The 14522-nt window shown below is 45.4% G+C and overlaps 1 protein-coding gene across 4 annotated transcripts in view; it reads left to right on the forward strand.

Annotated features, from left to right (window-relative positions):
• The first annotated feature begins 5670 nt into the window (after positions 1 to 5670).
• The window catches only part of Usp32 (Ubiquitin specific protease 32), a 58781-nt gene continuing 49929 nt past the window's right edge, over positions 5671 to 14522 (forward strand). For all 4 annotated transcript variants that reach the window (XM_077654321.1, XM_077654323.1, XM_077654322.1 and 1 more), the window contains exons 1-4: positions 5671 to 5840; positions 9689 to 9816; positions 13251 to 13356; positions 14005 to 14126. In XM_077654321.1, the coding sequence (XP_077510447.1) occupies positions 5783 to 5840; positions 9689 to 9816; positions 13251 to 13356; positions 14005 to 14126 (414 nt within the window). In that variant the 5' untranslated portion in view covers positions 5671 to 5782. The remainder of the gene's footprint in view (positions 5841 to 9688; positions 9817 to 13250; positions 13357 to 14004; positions 14127 to 14522) is intronic.

A 14522-nucleotide genomic window follows, 5' to 3' on the forward strand; every position in this document is an offset into this window, starting at 1 on the left:
TAAGGAATCATTAAAGGGCCCCAGAAAGGGGCTCTCAATAAAGTTGCGATATGTCTGGGATGTTAAAGGATGCTCCTTCATAATTATCCTCCAGCAAAAAAATTTCTAATATGTTTTGTGGAAGCTGATATATATGCAGACAAAATTTGAACTTCCACATCTTCGCGCCTTTCCCACTCTCGCACGCCAAAACGGCGGCGCTCCTCCGCCAGCCCCACCCACTCGGCCCCTCTCCTACCTCCGCTGGTTGCGGCGCGCGCGGAGTGGCCGCGGCCGTGGTAGCACGTGACGTATGAAAGAATTTGGCGCTGTGAACAGTAGTCCCCCGGCTGCTGACGTCACTTGCACGACGTGACGTCGTGTGCCAGGTTTCGCGCGAAAGTCCGGCACCGCGCGTCGCCGCGAGGTGCGAAAGCGGGATTTTTTTTAATGTATTGTAGATTTCCCGCTCGCTTCTGAGGTCTCGTACGCGGCATGGACGCTCGGTGGCTTGTACTCTACATAGTGCAAGCATTTTAAAGCCAAGCTCAAACACCCGTTTCTGTGGCCCGCCAGGTGGTCTTCTGCTCCTTATCTAAGGTTTTGTTTGGAGGAGAGATCCTCCTTTCTAGTTTAAAATGGTTAGTAATGTCGTGATATGATTCTAGGCAGTCCTTTGAGAAACTCTCAGTAACAACCGCGTCCCCTGCTTGGCTGACAAATACGTCCGAGCTTTGATGTGTGCCGCTTCGTTACTAGGATTCCCAGGTCAGCCGGGACCCATATCAACTCAACAATTCAAAGTTTTTTGTTTGACCCAATATGTTCATTGCTGCCTGAGAAATTCTGCCCCTCGCAAAGGTGATGCAGGTTAGTTCTAAGAAATATTGATAGCGTTTATTTGAAAGCGACCGCAAAACTTTGGATTAGTGTATACTTCCAGCATGACTTCCAGTGCTGGAGATGCTGAGCGAGAGAGAGCCATTGCAGTTGGTGAATGCCGACATCTTCTTGGTCCGCGTCCCTATTCCGGGATGCTGCAAGATTCCACCCTCGCGATCTTGACGTGCGAGGGCAGCTTGTGCCGTCGCACTCGAGCACTTGAGGAAGGTCTCCCAAGCCTCTTTAGTGGGGGAGGGGTGGGCAGGGAAGTGGGACTGTGGAATAGAGAACAGAGCTCATCACAGTATGGGCACAAAAAAAGGGGAGGGGGGGGGGGTTCACTTTGGGTCAAGCGAGCAGCCATGGCGGGACACCAGTAGGTGTTCGTCTGTAGCTGTCGCAAGATGTGTTTGTCTGCCTTCGACGGCTCCTTTGCTGGTGAAGGGAACTGGCGATGCCGTAATGGTCGACTCGATTTCTCGAAACCGCAGAAGCGGTCGGCTAGGCTCATCGGTTGGGACGCGGAAGTAGGTGCTCGGCCAGCCGCATTCGCAGCTTCGTTACCACGGGGTCCCATGGTGGGCCGGTGCCCACACGATGCGTCTAGGCGTGGGCTCGGAGTCCTTAACTGCGTTGTATAGTATATCATAGGCTAGAGGACTTACCTCGCCTTTGACATAGCTCTGTCGCAAGCGAAACGCGAGGCTGAGATGACAATCTTGCTTTGGCGGTCTGCGACCGCGAGGGGGATAGCGACTTCTTCAGCCCAGTGGGCATAATTCTCGGCGCGGAAGGAGCTCGATCCCATTGGTTTGCAAATTCTGGCGTCCGACTACGGCTGCCGTGTAGATATATAGTGGCCTGATGGAGTCGGACCTGCGACATCAACGTAGAACACGCCGGGTTTAGAAGCATGTTGTGCATCCAGCGCCCACGCGCTGAATTCTCCGCCCTTCGTGTGTGTGTGGAGTCACGTTGTGTGGCACCGGTTCTATCCATAGCCTGTACCGCCACAGCTCCGGGATAGAGAGTGGTTACTCGGCGGGACACAGGGTATGCTTATTTTGAGGCGACTGAGTATACGGCGTCCTTGTCCCGTCTGCTGCAGTCCCGTGTATTAATTTATTCATGAGATGAGCCTCTCGCAACTCTGAGTAGGTGTTGAGCACCCCCCAACTAGGGCCGTGAGACGGACCGTGGAGGTGGTAATCAGGAGGACCAGGGCTCGTTTCACGATTCGAATAATGACGTCCAACTGCTTTATGTTAGCTGCATTCAGGCGGAGGTACGGCGCCGAGTACAGGGGCGTGACGGACGCATTGCATCCGCGCAAGCCACCGCGCCGGCAGTCGTAACATATATACGGCCTACCATTTCCCCCACGCGCTTGATTTTGGCGATGATGGTGTCGTCTTTTAGCCAGCGATGAATGCATGCATGTAAGCTCAAGACTCTGATCTCGTCAACCTCGCGGACAGGACTCTCGCAGAGAGTAACGCACATCGATGTGGAGTTGGTCTTGCAGGCACGAATGTGCAGCTGTAGCTCGGTCTTGTCTGGGGCAAGAGCGAGCCCGCATGAGCTGGCGTAAGTTTCGGCTATATCGTCGCGGCTTGCTGGATCGAGGTTGTCCCCCATTTCACCGACGCTGCGTTGGTAGCCCATAGTGTTACGTCGTTGGCTTACACTGCGTAGTGCACCCTCCCCACCCGCTGCGGGAGGGAAGGTAGCTCCATCATTGCGATATTGAACAGCAAACGCGAGAGCACAGTGCCCTGAGGAGTGCGCCCTGGTTCCCATGCGGTAAGGTCCGTACTCCTGATTATCGATCCGGAGCAGGGCCTGCCGTTGGGAGAGGTAGTCCCGGACGTAGCTGAACGCCTTTGCACCTCAATTTGTGTGGCTGAGATTGCTGCCGTGTTTGATTAAGGTCTAATGCCAGAATATCACGGTCTCTGCGTGTGGACGTCCGAGGAGCGATGATATGTCCTCGCGGAGTTGTCAGAGTACGTCTTGAGCCGACATGTGCAGGCGGTACCCGTACATGGTGTCTGCAAACGGACCCTTCGAAATAGCTATGGGCTCCGTGCGCTGGTATGGTGGCGCCAGCAGCGACCACATCGCCAGCGCCGCCTCGTGGTACTCGCCGCGTTAACCGGGCGCTCAGTCACGGCCGGTCACTCGAAGGGAGAGCGCGTTACCATCATCTCCCACAAGCAGGGGCGTAGCCAGGGGGGTGAGGTGGGGAGAGGGGGGGGGGGGGGGCGTTGTCTTTTCTAGTCGGAAAAAGGCATTGTAGGTGACAAAATCCAGAATGACTTCCGGCGCCGGTGGTTGTTTTGGTTAGCGGTGCGTGACAAAAAGTATGGTGGGGCAGCCTAAAAAGAATGTAAACAATTAAGCCCCTGCCTGTGCCACTACGTATAACAAGCTTAGCGGTGCGTGACAGTTCGAAATAATTACAGGCGGTGGGGGCTTATGGGGTTTTAGCCCCCCCCCCCCCCCCCCCTACACCCCTGAAATTTTTTCGAACTGTCACGCACCGCTGACCAAAACAACCACCGGCGCCGGAAGTCATTCTGGATTTTGTCACCTACAATGCCTTTTTCATCTAGAAAAGACATTCTGGCGCGAACGGGAAATTACGGGTATAAACGGGCAATTACGAAAATGTATGACTGCTCAAGCCGCAGAAATTTGTGCCGTTTATTGTAATAGTTAGCACCGTGATCAAAGTTACCATGCGAATACGAAAATTTTGAGGACTTCAATAACCGATTTTGATTGACCTTGCTCATTGAAAGCCCTGCTCACGCGGTGTTTCCCAAGCTACACACTCGGATATGGGTTATTTCAACTTGCGGCATCATTCGTGGCTTTCGTTTGTCCTCTTCTTTCCTTTTTATCTACCTGCATGCTTTTACTTTTTCTTTGAATCAACGGAATACCCTTCTGTAATAATGGGTGCAGAATAATTGTCGCCGTGCAGGCAGTTAAAAAATACATACTTTCGTATTTATTTCTGCATTGTTCCTCTATTATTCTAACCATAGGGCGCTGTCGCGACCGCAGCATGGCCCAAGTACACATCGCGACTTCTGCTATCATAGTTTTGTTCTTGCCTGGATCATCTGTCTTCCCGTGTGTAAAGTTTAATTACTATCTGCGATTGGGCAAGATCTTTATTTCCCCTGTTTGACGCATTGTATACAGTGACTTTTTGCTTATATATGTATATTTAATGGAGACATAGGTGTATTTAAATATCTTGTTGCGAGGTTTTGTGCATACATACAATGAATTTGTTTCCAGTGTTTTTCTTGTCCTTTATCAAGTTGTATCATCGCATTTCTAATACTCCATTTTACCTTCGCACTTCTAATGTATATTTTTCAAAACTCTTCGTTTATACATGTGCTCGCTGTTGCGAATAAAATTTCGGTGCAATTACTCGCAATACATGATCGGTGACAGCTGCTGCTGCTGCGCAGCTACACTGGAACGAAGGACAGCGTCAGTGAGATTTTTCCCTGGCCGTTGGATATGTACAAAAATCTAAATGTTCTTGAACGACAAAGATTCATTAAAATGTTTGTCCTCTGCTTGCTCATTTCACGTTCTTTACGTTTTTCACATCAGCGCCGTACACTGCTTTGCTGGTTTCGGACTGATATAGTTTTAGACTTCGTGTTATATTTTCCTTACTAATTAAATACGCAAAAACATGGAACCTTTGGTATCAGTTATGTCTGCCACGATTTTTAAGACACACGAATACATTCTTTTGTTTAAAGAATAAATATTTCACTCGTCTAGACAGGGCGTAGCGCTATCTCATGCACAATGGCATTGTCAATGGCAATGCAGTTATTATTGCGTTTGATTCCTCCACAAATTCTATGAGGAGGCCGCCCTGCAATATGCCCCCCCCCCCCCCCCTCCCCCGAACAAAATCAAAATTTCTGGCTACGCCACTGCCCACAAGGTCCCGATGCTTGCGAACCTGCCCGACCAGGAGTACCTTGAACCCCTCGACTACATCAATCGGATTTAATTGGGACGGGTTCCCGGCCCCTCCCTAACGAATGGAAAACGTCCCTCGTAATTTTCATTCCTAAGCCTGGAAGGACAGTACATTTCGACAACTTGAGACCCATTGCGCTAACCTCATGCGTGGGAAAACTCCTCTGTGCGGCATATATGTAGCGCTCACACAGGTTCTCAACTAGCTGTGCATTGGTGCCCGATGAGCTGTGTAGAGCCCACTTTAGGTTGCGTTGTGTTTCACCTCACGTGTTTGACGTGTCTAGAAGAGCTCGAAAGAGGTGCCAGGGGCTCTTGGAGCTCATCTGTCCTGCAGCTCGGTTGCAGCGTGCGGTCCAGTTGGAGTCAACCAAACGGACAGCATATTCATCGGCCTGTGTAGTGAGTTGTGCTATGCGTATCTTGAGACGCTGGCTCGTTTTGTGTGTGCGCCTCCATCGACGGATGAGACCGCGGCTCCAGCACTGGAAGTCATGCTGGAAGTAAACTAATTCGAAGTTTCGCGGTCTTTTTCAGTAAACGCTGTCATCATCATTAGTCGTTATCATTGCTTAAAACGAATATTTTTAAAACTAACCTGCATTAGCTTTAATTTTTTTGCTTTGATCCAAATAAATATTGTTTTATATTTAATTACAAATCTAACATAATATGGACGAATATTTTTGATGATGATAATGAGTTTAAAAAGAACGACATCTCTTATCGTTTTTTAGAACTCGAACATTCACCTGACCAAAAACACTCGTGTGTTTAGTCATGTGACCAACCAGCATGGCTAGCATTTTGGAGTGCGGTGGTAGTGGCTCTGCATTCCTTCTGCTCAAATGACTGCAAGAAACCTCGCTATGGCGTTACCGTGAAAAGGAGGTGTGCCATGGGTGCTAGAGACTCGAAGCCTTGTTCAATTACCAATGAAGATGCTTCCAAAAGAGGTAACAGCTCGTCCATGAAGTGGCACTTCGATGATGTTAAGCCTAAATTGCTTGTCGAAATCAGACTGCAATTTTTGCGAAAATCGTGTGAAATGTGACCTTCCTACGAGCTGCGACGTTCAGTCAAGTTAAGAGATACTGCGTGCTAGTGCATTTTTGGGCTTATAATCGACGAAACATGCTTGGATTACAATGTCGCGCTGTTATTGCATGATTGTTTACTCCTTCATTCAGACGGTCACTTTTTTTTTTCTGTTATGTTTCATTTTTCCTTCCGAGGCTCTGTATCTGCGGAAGGTGGCTTCGGTTTCGAATATCGATGCCCTTGGACGTCTTTCGTCACGTCTTCCCGGTGAAAATATGGCTGTGCATGAGAGCATTTCTTGTTCGGGAGGCGGAGTCGTGCTCTCAGATCCTGTCAGCTGTTCCCTCCTCCCGAAGGCTTCAGCGTTTAAATGGCCCCGAGAGATTGCTTTACCTTGTCTTTTAAATTACTCCTTCAGCTTTTTCCGACTCATGTGGCTGTTCTAGGTATTCTTAAATAGTTTTAAGTAGCCGAGTCGGTCGTAGTTTATCCGCCAGCTTATTTTAAGCTTTACCGCGCCCGCAGTCGCCCCTGAACAGCTATCGAAGTGAAATGTTCTTGCTTGTCGCCGTTCAAGTCGTAGCGCAGTGTGAAACTATGAGTGATTGAGGCTACTTACGTAACGGCTCTTACGGAGTGGATTTGTTTCCACTTCTAGCAGCGCTATGCGAAATGTGCGGGCTATAAATTGAAGCTTTTCGTGAAAATACGATTGTTCTTTGCGTTGTTGTGTTTCGTCACGTACTGAAGCCTTAGTATCCCCTTATTCTGGTTTAATATAATTATAGTAGCTACAGCTGTTTATTTTTAATGAGTCGCTTAATTGTGCTGATGGTTGTGATCGGTTGGACGTTGTTTAACGCTTGGGTTTGCAATTGCAGGCGCCTCGTGTTCTGTATGTTTTTGTTTTCGCGTTTTACTGTAGTCTCATATCAGTTTCGTGGACTGGCAGAACCATTAAACAGCATGCTTCCATTCGAAATGAGGAATTTTAATTTTCTTTGCATAGCTTCTGTAAAACTGTCATGGCATGATTTGTGGCAATGCCTGCCTTGATTGTTTTTGCATTTGGGAACATTCTGAGAATTTCGTCTGTTTTTTTAAATTGTATTATTAGGACAGCTACTTGCCTTTGCTCTTTATGGTACAAGCTCTTGGTAAAAATGGAAGCGTGACATTTTCCTGCTTGTGAACAGTAAATGTTAACCACACTAACTGTGAATTGGTGGTTCTTTCATGCACAGCTTTTGGAGGCATCTCTTGAGCATAATTACTTGTGATTGGACTTGCAGCTTTTACTTTTTTCACTTTTGCACTTGATTAAAATATTGCCATTGTGGCTAACCAGTGTGTTTGTAATGTGTGAACTGAAACCGTTGGAGAAGTTAACGCTACGTGCAAAAAACTTTCTTTTCTGATGCGCAGATTTTTTTAATTCAAATACTAATCAAGATATTTAAAGGATGACTTTTAATACTCACCAAGCAGTAATTTAGTTTCGGTGTTACTAGCCATTGCACTCGGTCATTTGTGGTTTCTTTGATGGTATACTTTTTGCCAATGTTGCATGCTGCTGCTATTTAAAACAATTCTTTTGAAAAGAGCTGTGTTCATTTTGGCAAGTAATGAATGTGAGAGTAGGTCTTGTAATAATGTAAGGCTATTAAATTTTTATTTCAAAGTAGTCCATCGTAGCAAGTCCGTTTAGCAGTCTGCTTTTTAACATGCCGAGTATTGGTTATAGCAGTGTACCTTTCTGATTAAAAGGACAAGCCAGCTTGTCTTTTCTTATGGTCTCATAATGTGTCAGTCTTAGCTTGTGCTCCCTCTGAAAAATTTGCTCCTGTTGTTGTTGTTGTTAGTGGCTATTTATTAATAAAAGTAAGAATGGAAGGAAAAGGTGTTGCTAGCCGCGGCATCTGCCATCGAAACCTGAAGCACCTGAGCTGCGGCTAGGGGGAATAAAAGGACAGAGAGGGAAAAAAAGGCGGAGCGATAGTAAGAAAGGATAGGGATGTGGCAGCAATGTACACTATGTACAAATACAGGATATGGAAATACATGTGGGGTGCTGCACCGCGCATGTTGCCAGGAGTACCCGGTGTGTGGGCGGGTAAATTGCTTGATGGGGGGTGGGACACCGGTCGCGGCCCACACGATGGCTTTCATACCAGCACAGATGGGTTGCCCTGTGCCACACAGCATTTGCTCATTCTTGACGTGCCGAGAGTGGCATTGCGACGTGGCTCGATAGTTGGAGTGTTTACTTGGGAGTAGATGTGCAGCGATTGGTTGACTAGGCAAACAGCTTGACAAATAATACATGTGCTTATATTTTTAGATCCATATCTCGGCTGATATTGTGGGCACAGTATACCTTCTATTCAAAGCTTTGTGTATTTGCCCGTCCTTTAATGGCCATGTGTTCTCAGGTATTGTAGTTTGCTTGGCTAACAGTGCACAGCACCTCTGCATACATGTGCGTACATCATGTAGCAAATAAGTGAGCATTTGGTTTTTATTTCAGTGCTGTTCATTAATGTGAAGAGCATCTCAGAAGTTGGACCTGGATGCCGTTGTAAAAATCGTTGCGAGGACTACTTTTGAGCTTAACTGTGTCACATCATCCTGTAGTCACTTGCAGCTTGAGTACAGCCTCGTTATTTTTTTTAGCATTCCAATCGCAAAGCACCTGGCTTCCTTCTCTCCTTGTGTAAAGCTCACAGTTTGCTGCAGTAGTCGCTCTTTGCGAGCTTTGAGTCTTTTTCCACATTTCATCTTCGTACAGCGTATGTCTAAACGTTTCCATGCATATTTCATAATTAGAGCCCTTCGTTTTTGGGTAAAACTTGATTTTACTCGGTTCTTGCACCCCGAACACATTGCTAATTGTGTTAAACCTGTCTTCTTCCCGAAATTGCCCCTTCTAAAGAACACACAAGGGCAAGGGAGCGAGTTGCTCGTTAATATACACTTATATATTAAAGGCCATAGACAACATACGTTTCCCTGAACAAAGCTGAAGGCACCACATGAAAATTAGCGAATGTCCTGTGCAATTGTTTCAGAGCCGTGTTGGTTCAACTGGCGATCTTAAACCTATATTAAAGCTTGCTATTCATGATGTAGCTTAATTTCAGGATATGTCCGAAAAGTAACTTTTAGAAGCTTGTTTGTTGAAGTTTTTTTCTGTGCAACCTGTCATTTCCATGTTTGTGTCCTGCACAAGGATGAGTGCTTGTAGTAAATTCCCTTTTGATGCAAAAAAAAAGGACCTGTATAAAACAAACTATGGAAATTTTTGCTGAATAACCCGATTGTACCCAAATTTGAATTAAAAAAAAAATGCCAGATTTTTACCCTGTTAATTTTGGAAAAAATAATACTTGAAAACGAAAGGCCTTATTCATAACTCATTGGCCTTGCAAGTGCTTTTCAGTGTGGTTTTATCCTGTCTATACCGTCATTGAACGCCCTCTTAATTTAAATTTTTTGCTTAAACGTCTCTGAGCAGAATCCAAGTTCTGTTATTAAGCTTAAAGATTGATGTAACCCTGCAAAGAGGCGCTGGCATTAAGTCCGTTTACTGTGGAGTCGATAAGAAGTTGCTAGTCTGACAGCTGATTTTTTACTCAACTTTTAGAATTTTTTTTCTGGGGTATAGGCATGTTATAATTTTATCTAGAGGAAAAGGTGGAAAGCATGAAAATTTGTTATGCTGCTAGTTTCATGTGTATGTTTCTTCCTTTTCATTTATACGCAGTGAGTGAATCAGAGTTAAAGCGGCTGAGAGATGCCTTCAAAAGGGCATCAAACCTTAGTGGCATCATCACACGGCAAGCGTTCATCAAAGAAGTGCTTGGTGAATTCGTACCACTCAAGCTAGCTGAGGTAAGCGGGCCTTCCAGTAGGGCCACATTGCTGTTTTCTTCTTTCTGAATGCTTCCTTTTAAAATGGTGCAGCTGGCACACTTTATTCTGCTTGGGGAGAACTGTTAAAGTACTGTGAAGTGCTAACAGCTGCTTTTTGCAAGCAAAGATGTTTGTGCGTGCAGGGTATCAAAAATACTTACAAAAACATGGAATAAAGCTGTTCTCGATCGAGGTGCTAAGCGAGAAGTAAAATAAGTTATGCTAATCATGTGCTTAGAGAAAAAGCTGCCCCACCTCATCACCCTTGTGCAATGCAACTTTGGTTGGAGGGAGAGTGTTTTGGTTGTTTTTTACTGTAAATTTTTTTTCAGGAGTTAAAAATCTAAGGTTCATGAAGCCAGTGAAATAACTTTTGTGGAATTGCCTAGGCTGCACTGTATTGAAAATTGTGCATACTTGATACACACACAAAAAATGATCCTACCTGCTTCACTTGTGATGAAAGTAATTGAAAAGAAGACTGAGTGCAACATGAGAGTCCACTTTCTTACCAGTTATTTGCTGACACGTGGGTCCTGTTCCTTTCATGGCTGCTTGTATGGCACTTATGTTTGAAGCCTTTATAGTTGTTACAGTCTATTTTATGCTTTGAAATGAAATTCGTGTGCATTTTTTTTCGTTCATTTGGATGCTGAGAAAATTGCTTAAGCAACTTTTGTGCCTTCAATTGCATACAAGCTCCAAGTTTTTCCTTTCTCGTTAAATGAAACAAAATCTGCATGTTTGTTGTGTATATCCTGCAGCATTGTGTTGCAGTACGTGAAGACATGCAGTGTTGCTGCGCAAGGAATGCGAAAAGGGAGAAAGTTTAATCAGGCGGATTGCAAAACTGTTGGGCGCAATTCTTTGTAGTGTGGCTTGCGGTTTGTTTTGCTTTTGCCATAATTTGGCTGCCTTTAGTGTGTCTGTTACGAGCTGCCCCGTGTACCTTTTCCTTCCGGTCTGTACAGGTCTTATCACTGCTGCTACATTTCTTGTCTAGTGCGTTTCTGTGGCTTGTGAGCAACCTATTGTTGCAGTGTGACAGTAGTAGCCTTATCTCGTTGGCTGTGAATGTAATCTTGCATATTTTTATCCCCACGTTTGCCATTACACCGAACTGTTGAGTGTCCTCTGATGCGCATGCACAGCGAAACAGCAGGAACCATTGCACACATGACTAGACCGCATCATTTGGAGAACGTCTCTAGCATTCCTTTTCTCTTTCCTATATTGTTTTGTGCTTTGTCATGGTTTGCCACTGCACAGCCATGCTGTGTAATTGTACACGGATGTTTTGCTAAGAATGATTGAGAAAAGTAAACATATACATAAGTGCTGAAAACTGTGACATCCAGAGTGCATTTTAAAAGCTTTAGTAGTCAAACACATCGTTGCACAGTAGGCTTTAATGTAGGTCTGCTTACAGAAAAGGTGCCTTAGCAGTAGGGTTTGTGGGTTTTTGTTGGAAAGTAAATTTGTGAGCCAAGTGACTGTGAGAGGTTGTTCCTCAAACTGTTCTCTTCCTTCTGGCTTCCCTTGGTGATACATATTTTGCCTCATCATGTCTTGCGTCACAGACATGGTGTATCCACGGTTAATTTTGCACGGCGAATGTGGATCTAAGTCCCCCACTTTTGACTCTAACTTCAGTGCTTGTACAGAGCGCCGTGATTACATCAAAACCGCGCTTGCTGCTTAGGTTGAAATTGCTGGTACACACCGTTTCTAAAGCGGTATCCATGTGGTGCTCCCTGCAACATATGATAGCGACGTCCACTGCCTATTGCTCCTGGTGCTGCACCTGCATGAAGCAACAAGGCTTGGCAGGAGAGCGGTGCATTTCAGCAGTGTTGATTAATTGTGGCCGCTTCAGTGTTCAGTCACCTGACATTGTCAAAGGAGTATAACTGTGCTAGTACTGTTTTTAAGACTTAAGCAGAATGAAGCACAATGCAAGCAGTGATGAAAATCTATCTTATTAGGTAATATATTGCATTTTGAAATATGCACCCGAAGAATACTGCACACTAGTGCCTACTTACATTTCTAAGTTGCTGAGAACCCGAGACAAGTCATGTGCCCTACAAAACCTGTTCCTGTTCCACAGCTGCTATCAAGCTTTCACTGAACTTTTTCTATGTATAGGTGACAACGTAGCAAGCGTTGGCAGCTTCATTGCTGAAACTGTGCTTGGAAAACGACGTCTGCTGGCGGGATAGGTTGAATTCACTTATCCGCAAGGCCTTCTGCTATTGGCTAGTCTCATGAGCCCCTTCCAGGCGATGGACAAAATTTTATGCGAACTGGTAACCTGAACAATGCATTGAGCGACAGTGGCTCAGCAGCCCTGTGCTCATCGTGCATGTGGCATGTTGCAGCGAATTATCTCCTCATGCGGTTTAAGGATTAGGTGCGCCTACTCAAGTAAAGGATACAGAAGTGTTTTCTTTTTTTCATTATGGAAGCAGATTTGAAGGATAGGTTCTGAAGATTTCCGGGTTTAATATCTATTTCTCATATTGTGATGTAGTGTGGCACCACACCTTTCCCATCTAATCTTTTTGGTATGAGGAAGTTGGTGTTTCAGGTATAGTATTAGCAGAAAGCTGAGGTAGATCAAATTTTATGGTGCAGTACAGGGATGCACTTCTGCTTAGAGAGCCACTCCCACCCTTACTACACCAGTAAGAGCAGCAATACTGAACAGCACGTAGAATGCAGTTCTGGCTTTTCATCCAGATATTGCGGCAATTACGAGGAAAGTCTCATCAGTTATCTTCTAGTTCTCCAATGAGGTGGTTATCAGAATGAGAGAGTGCTGCAACTTTTGCAAAAATAAGGTGCTGACAGTCTTGTGTGATGGTTAGCAGGAAGTGGCTGCACCTGTGAGCAGCATGGCATAAACACATCTGTGGTTGAGGACATAAGTTAGCTGAACATGTTGGCTCTCCTGGATCAAGTGATTCATTTAACAGTTAAACACAATGTGCTAACTTGTGCGACCATTGACAAGCATTAGCCTCCCTTTTGGAAACAAGGGTCCATAGCGCAGGTTCCTTTGCTGTAGGGTTATCACCATGCAGTTATGTTCTGCCACATATGTTGTCTGACTGGGTCATATCAGATTGCTGCTATTTCTCATGCGACTTTATCTGCACCTAATGAGCTCACGAGGTATGGGCATAATTTATGAACAGCTGAGTGTGCTGGCTAGTCGCACTTTTTGCCTGGGTCATCTGGCACTCACTTGACCTAATGGATGTTACATCATAGAAGAATGAAAACCTCCACAGAGATTGAACTGCTGCACGCCTCTCGAGGGACATTTGTGCCTTGTGTGTGGATTAGGGTTTCCTGTCTTCTTTCCTGACTGTGGCCTGCATCCATTTTTTTTTTTTGTCTGTGCTCAGCACATCTTCCAGGCATGTGGTGGCACCAGCAAGGGCATCACGTTCAAGGACCTCCTCTGTGGCCTGGTGCTACTCACGCGAGGCACCCGCGAGGAGCGAATTCGATGTGTGTATCGCAACGACACTGTCCCCTCTCTCCCTCTGCCCATCCTCCATTCTGTGCCTTTTTTCTTTCCCAACCTTCTTCTCTATTGTCTCCCACAATTTGTTCCACTTCTGTCCGTTTCGTTTCTCTGCTTGGTCTGATTACTTCTGTTCCTCTTTCATTCTACTTAATCCGCACCCATTGTTAACTGGCATGTAGGTGTTGGCTTTGGACCGCTGCTGTACTGGCTGGGGTCATTTTTCTTCTCTTCCATTCCTTGATTTTTTTTTATCCCTTGAGTACTGCTTTGTTTCACTAATTAGTTCAGTGATTCTTTTGCATGATTTGGTGCAATATCTGTGCATATTGGTGATAGATGGTTTTCATTTTTACATTTTGTTTGATATTCCTCTGTAAAGTAGTAAAATGGTTTGACAGCTGCCAGAGTGAAGCGCATCACTTGATGTCTACTACTTGGCACTCGAAAAACCCAGAGAACTGTTTCGGCACAGCCTGCCATCTACTTGGCATGGGGAGTGTTGACAAGCAGAACTTGTAGCAGGATATCAGGAATATTCTTGCATGCTGGATCGACGGAGAGAGGTTTTTAAAGTGTACATGGGCTCTTGGCTCTTCCCCCCCACCCCCTTCTACCCATTGTGCTTGCAGTTATTTTCAACCTGTATGCAAACGAAGGAGGCACACACATCCACAAAAATGACATGATCAAGCTGGTGCTTGCCTGTGATGGTGGTTTCATTCCAGAGGCCGTGGCTGACTGCTTTCTCGAGGTGTGGCCCGTTTCTCTACTCTTTTACATTGCGTCTGTCAGGAAGGGACATTGCATCACTCAGGAAGGGACATTGCATCACTCAGGAAGGATTCTGGAATAGCTTGGTGTTGCTTTGCTGTGAATACTGTGAAGTTGCGTATCAGAAGCATTTTCTTTGGTGCAAAATGGAATGAGGGGAAAGTGTATGGGGCTTATAATAATAGAAGTGCGTACTGTTGGTAATAAGTTCCTTACTAATTTACTCACTTTGAATTTCTTGTGGAGTTTACAGGAGTTGGAAGTGCTTGTGCTTGACACGTTGGGATGATTCACAGAGTGCATGGGTTCAGAAATACAACTAAGGCAAAAATATAGCGGGGCTTATTGCTGGTGTTGGGACTCATATTAGCATTTT

This window comes from Amblyomma americanum, chromosome 2 (assembly GCF_052857255.1).
Source record: "Amblyomma americanum isolate KBUSLIRL-KWMA chromosome 2, ASM5285725v1, whole genome shotgun sequence".
Lineage (NCBI taxonomy): Eukaryota > Metazoa > Arthropoda > Arachnida > Ixodida > Ixodidae > Amblyomma > Amblyomma americanum.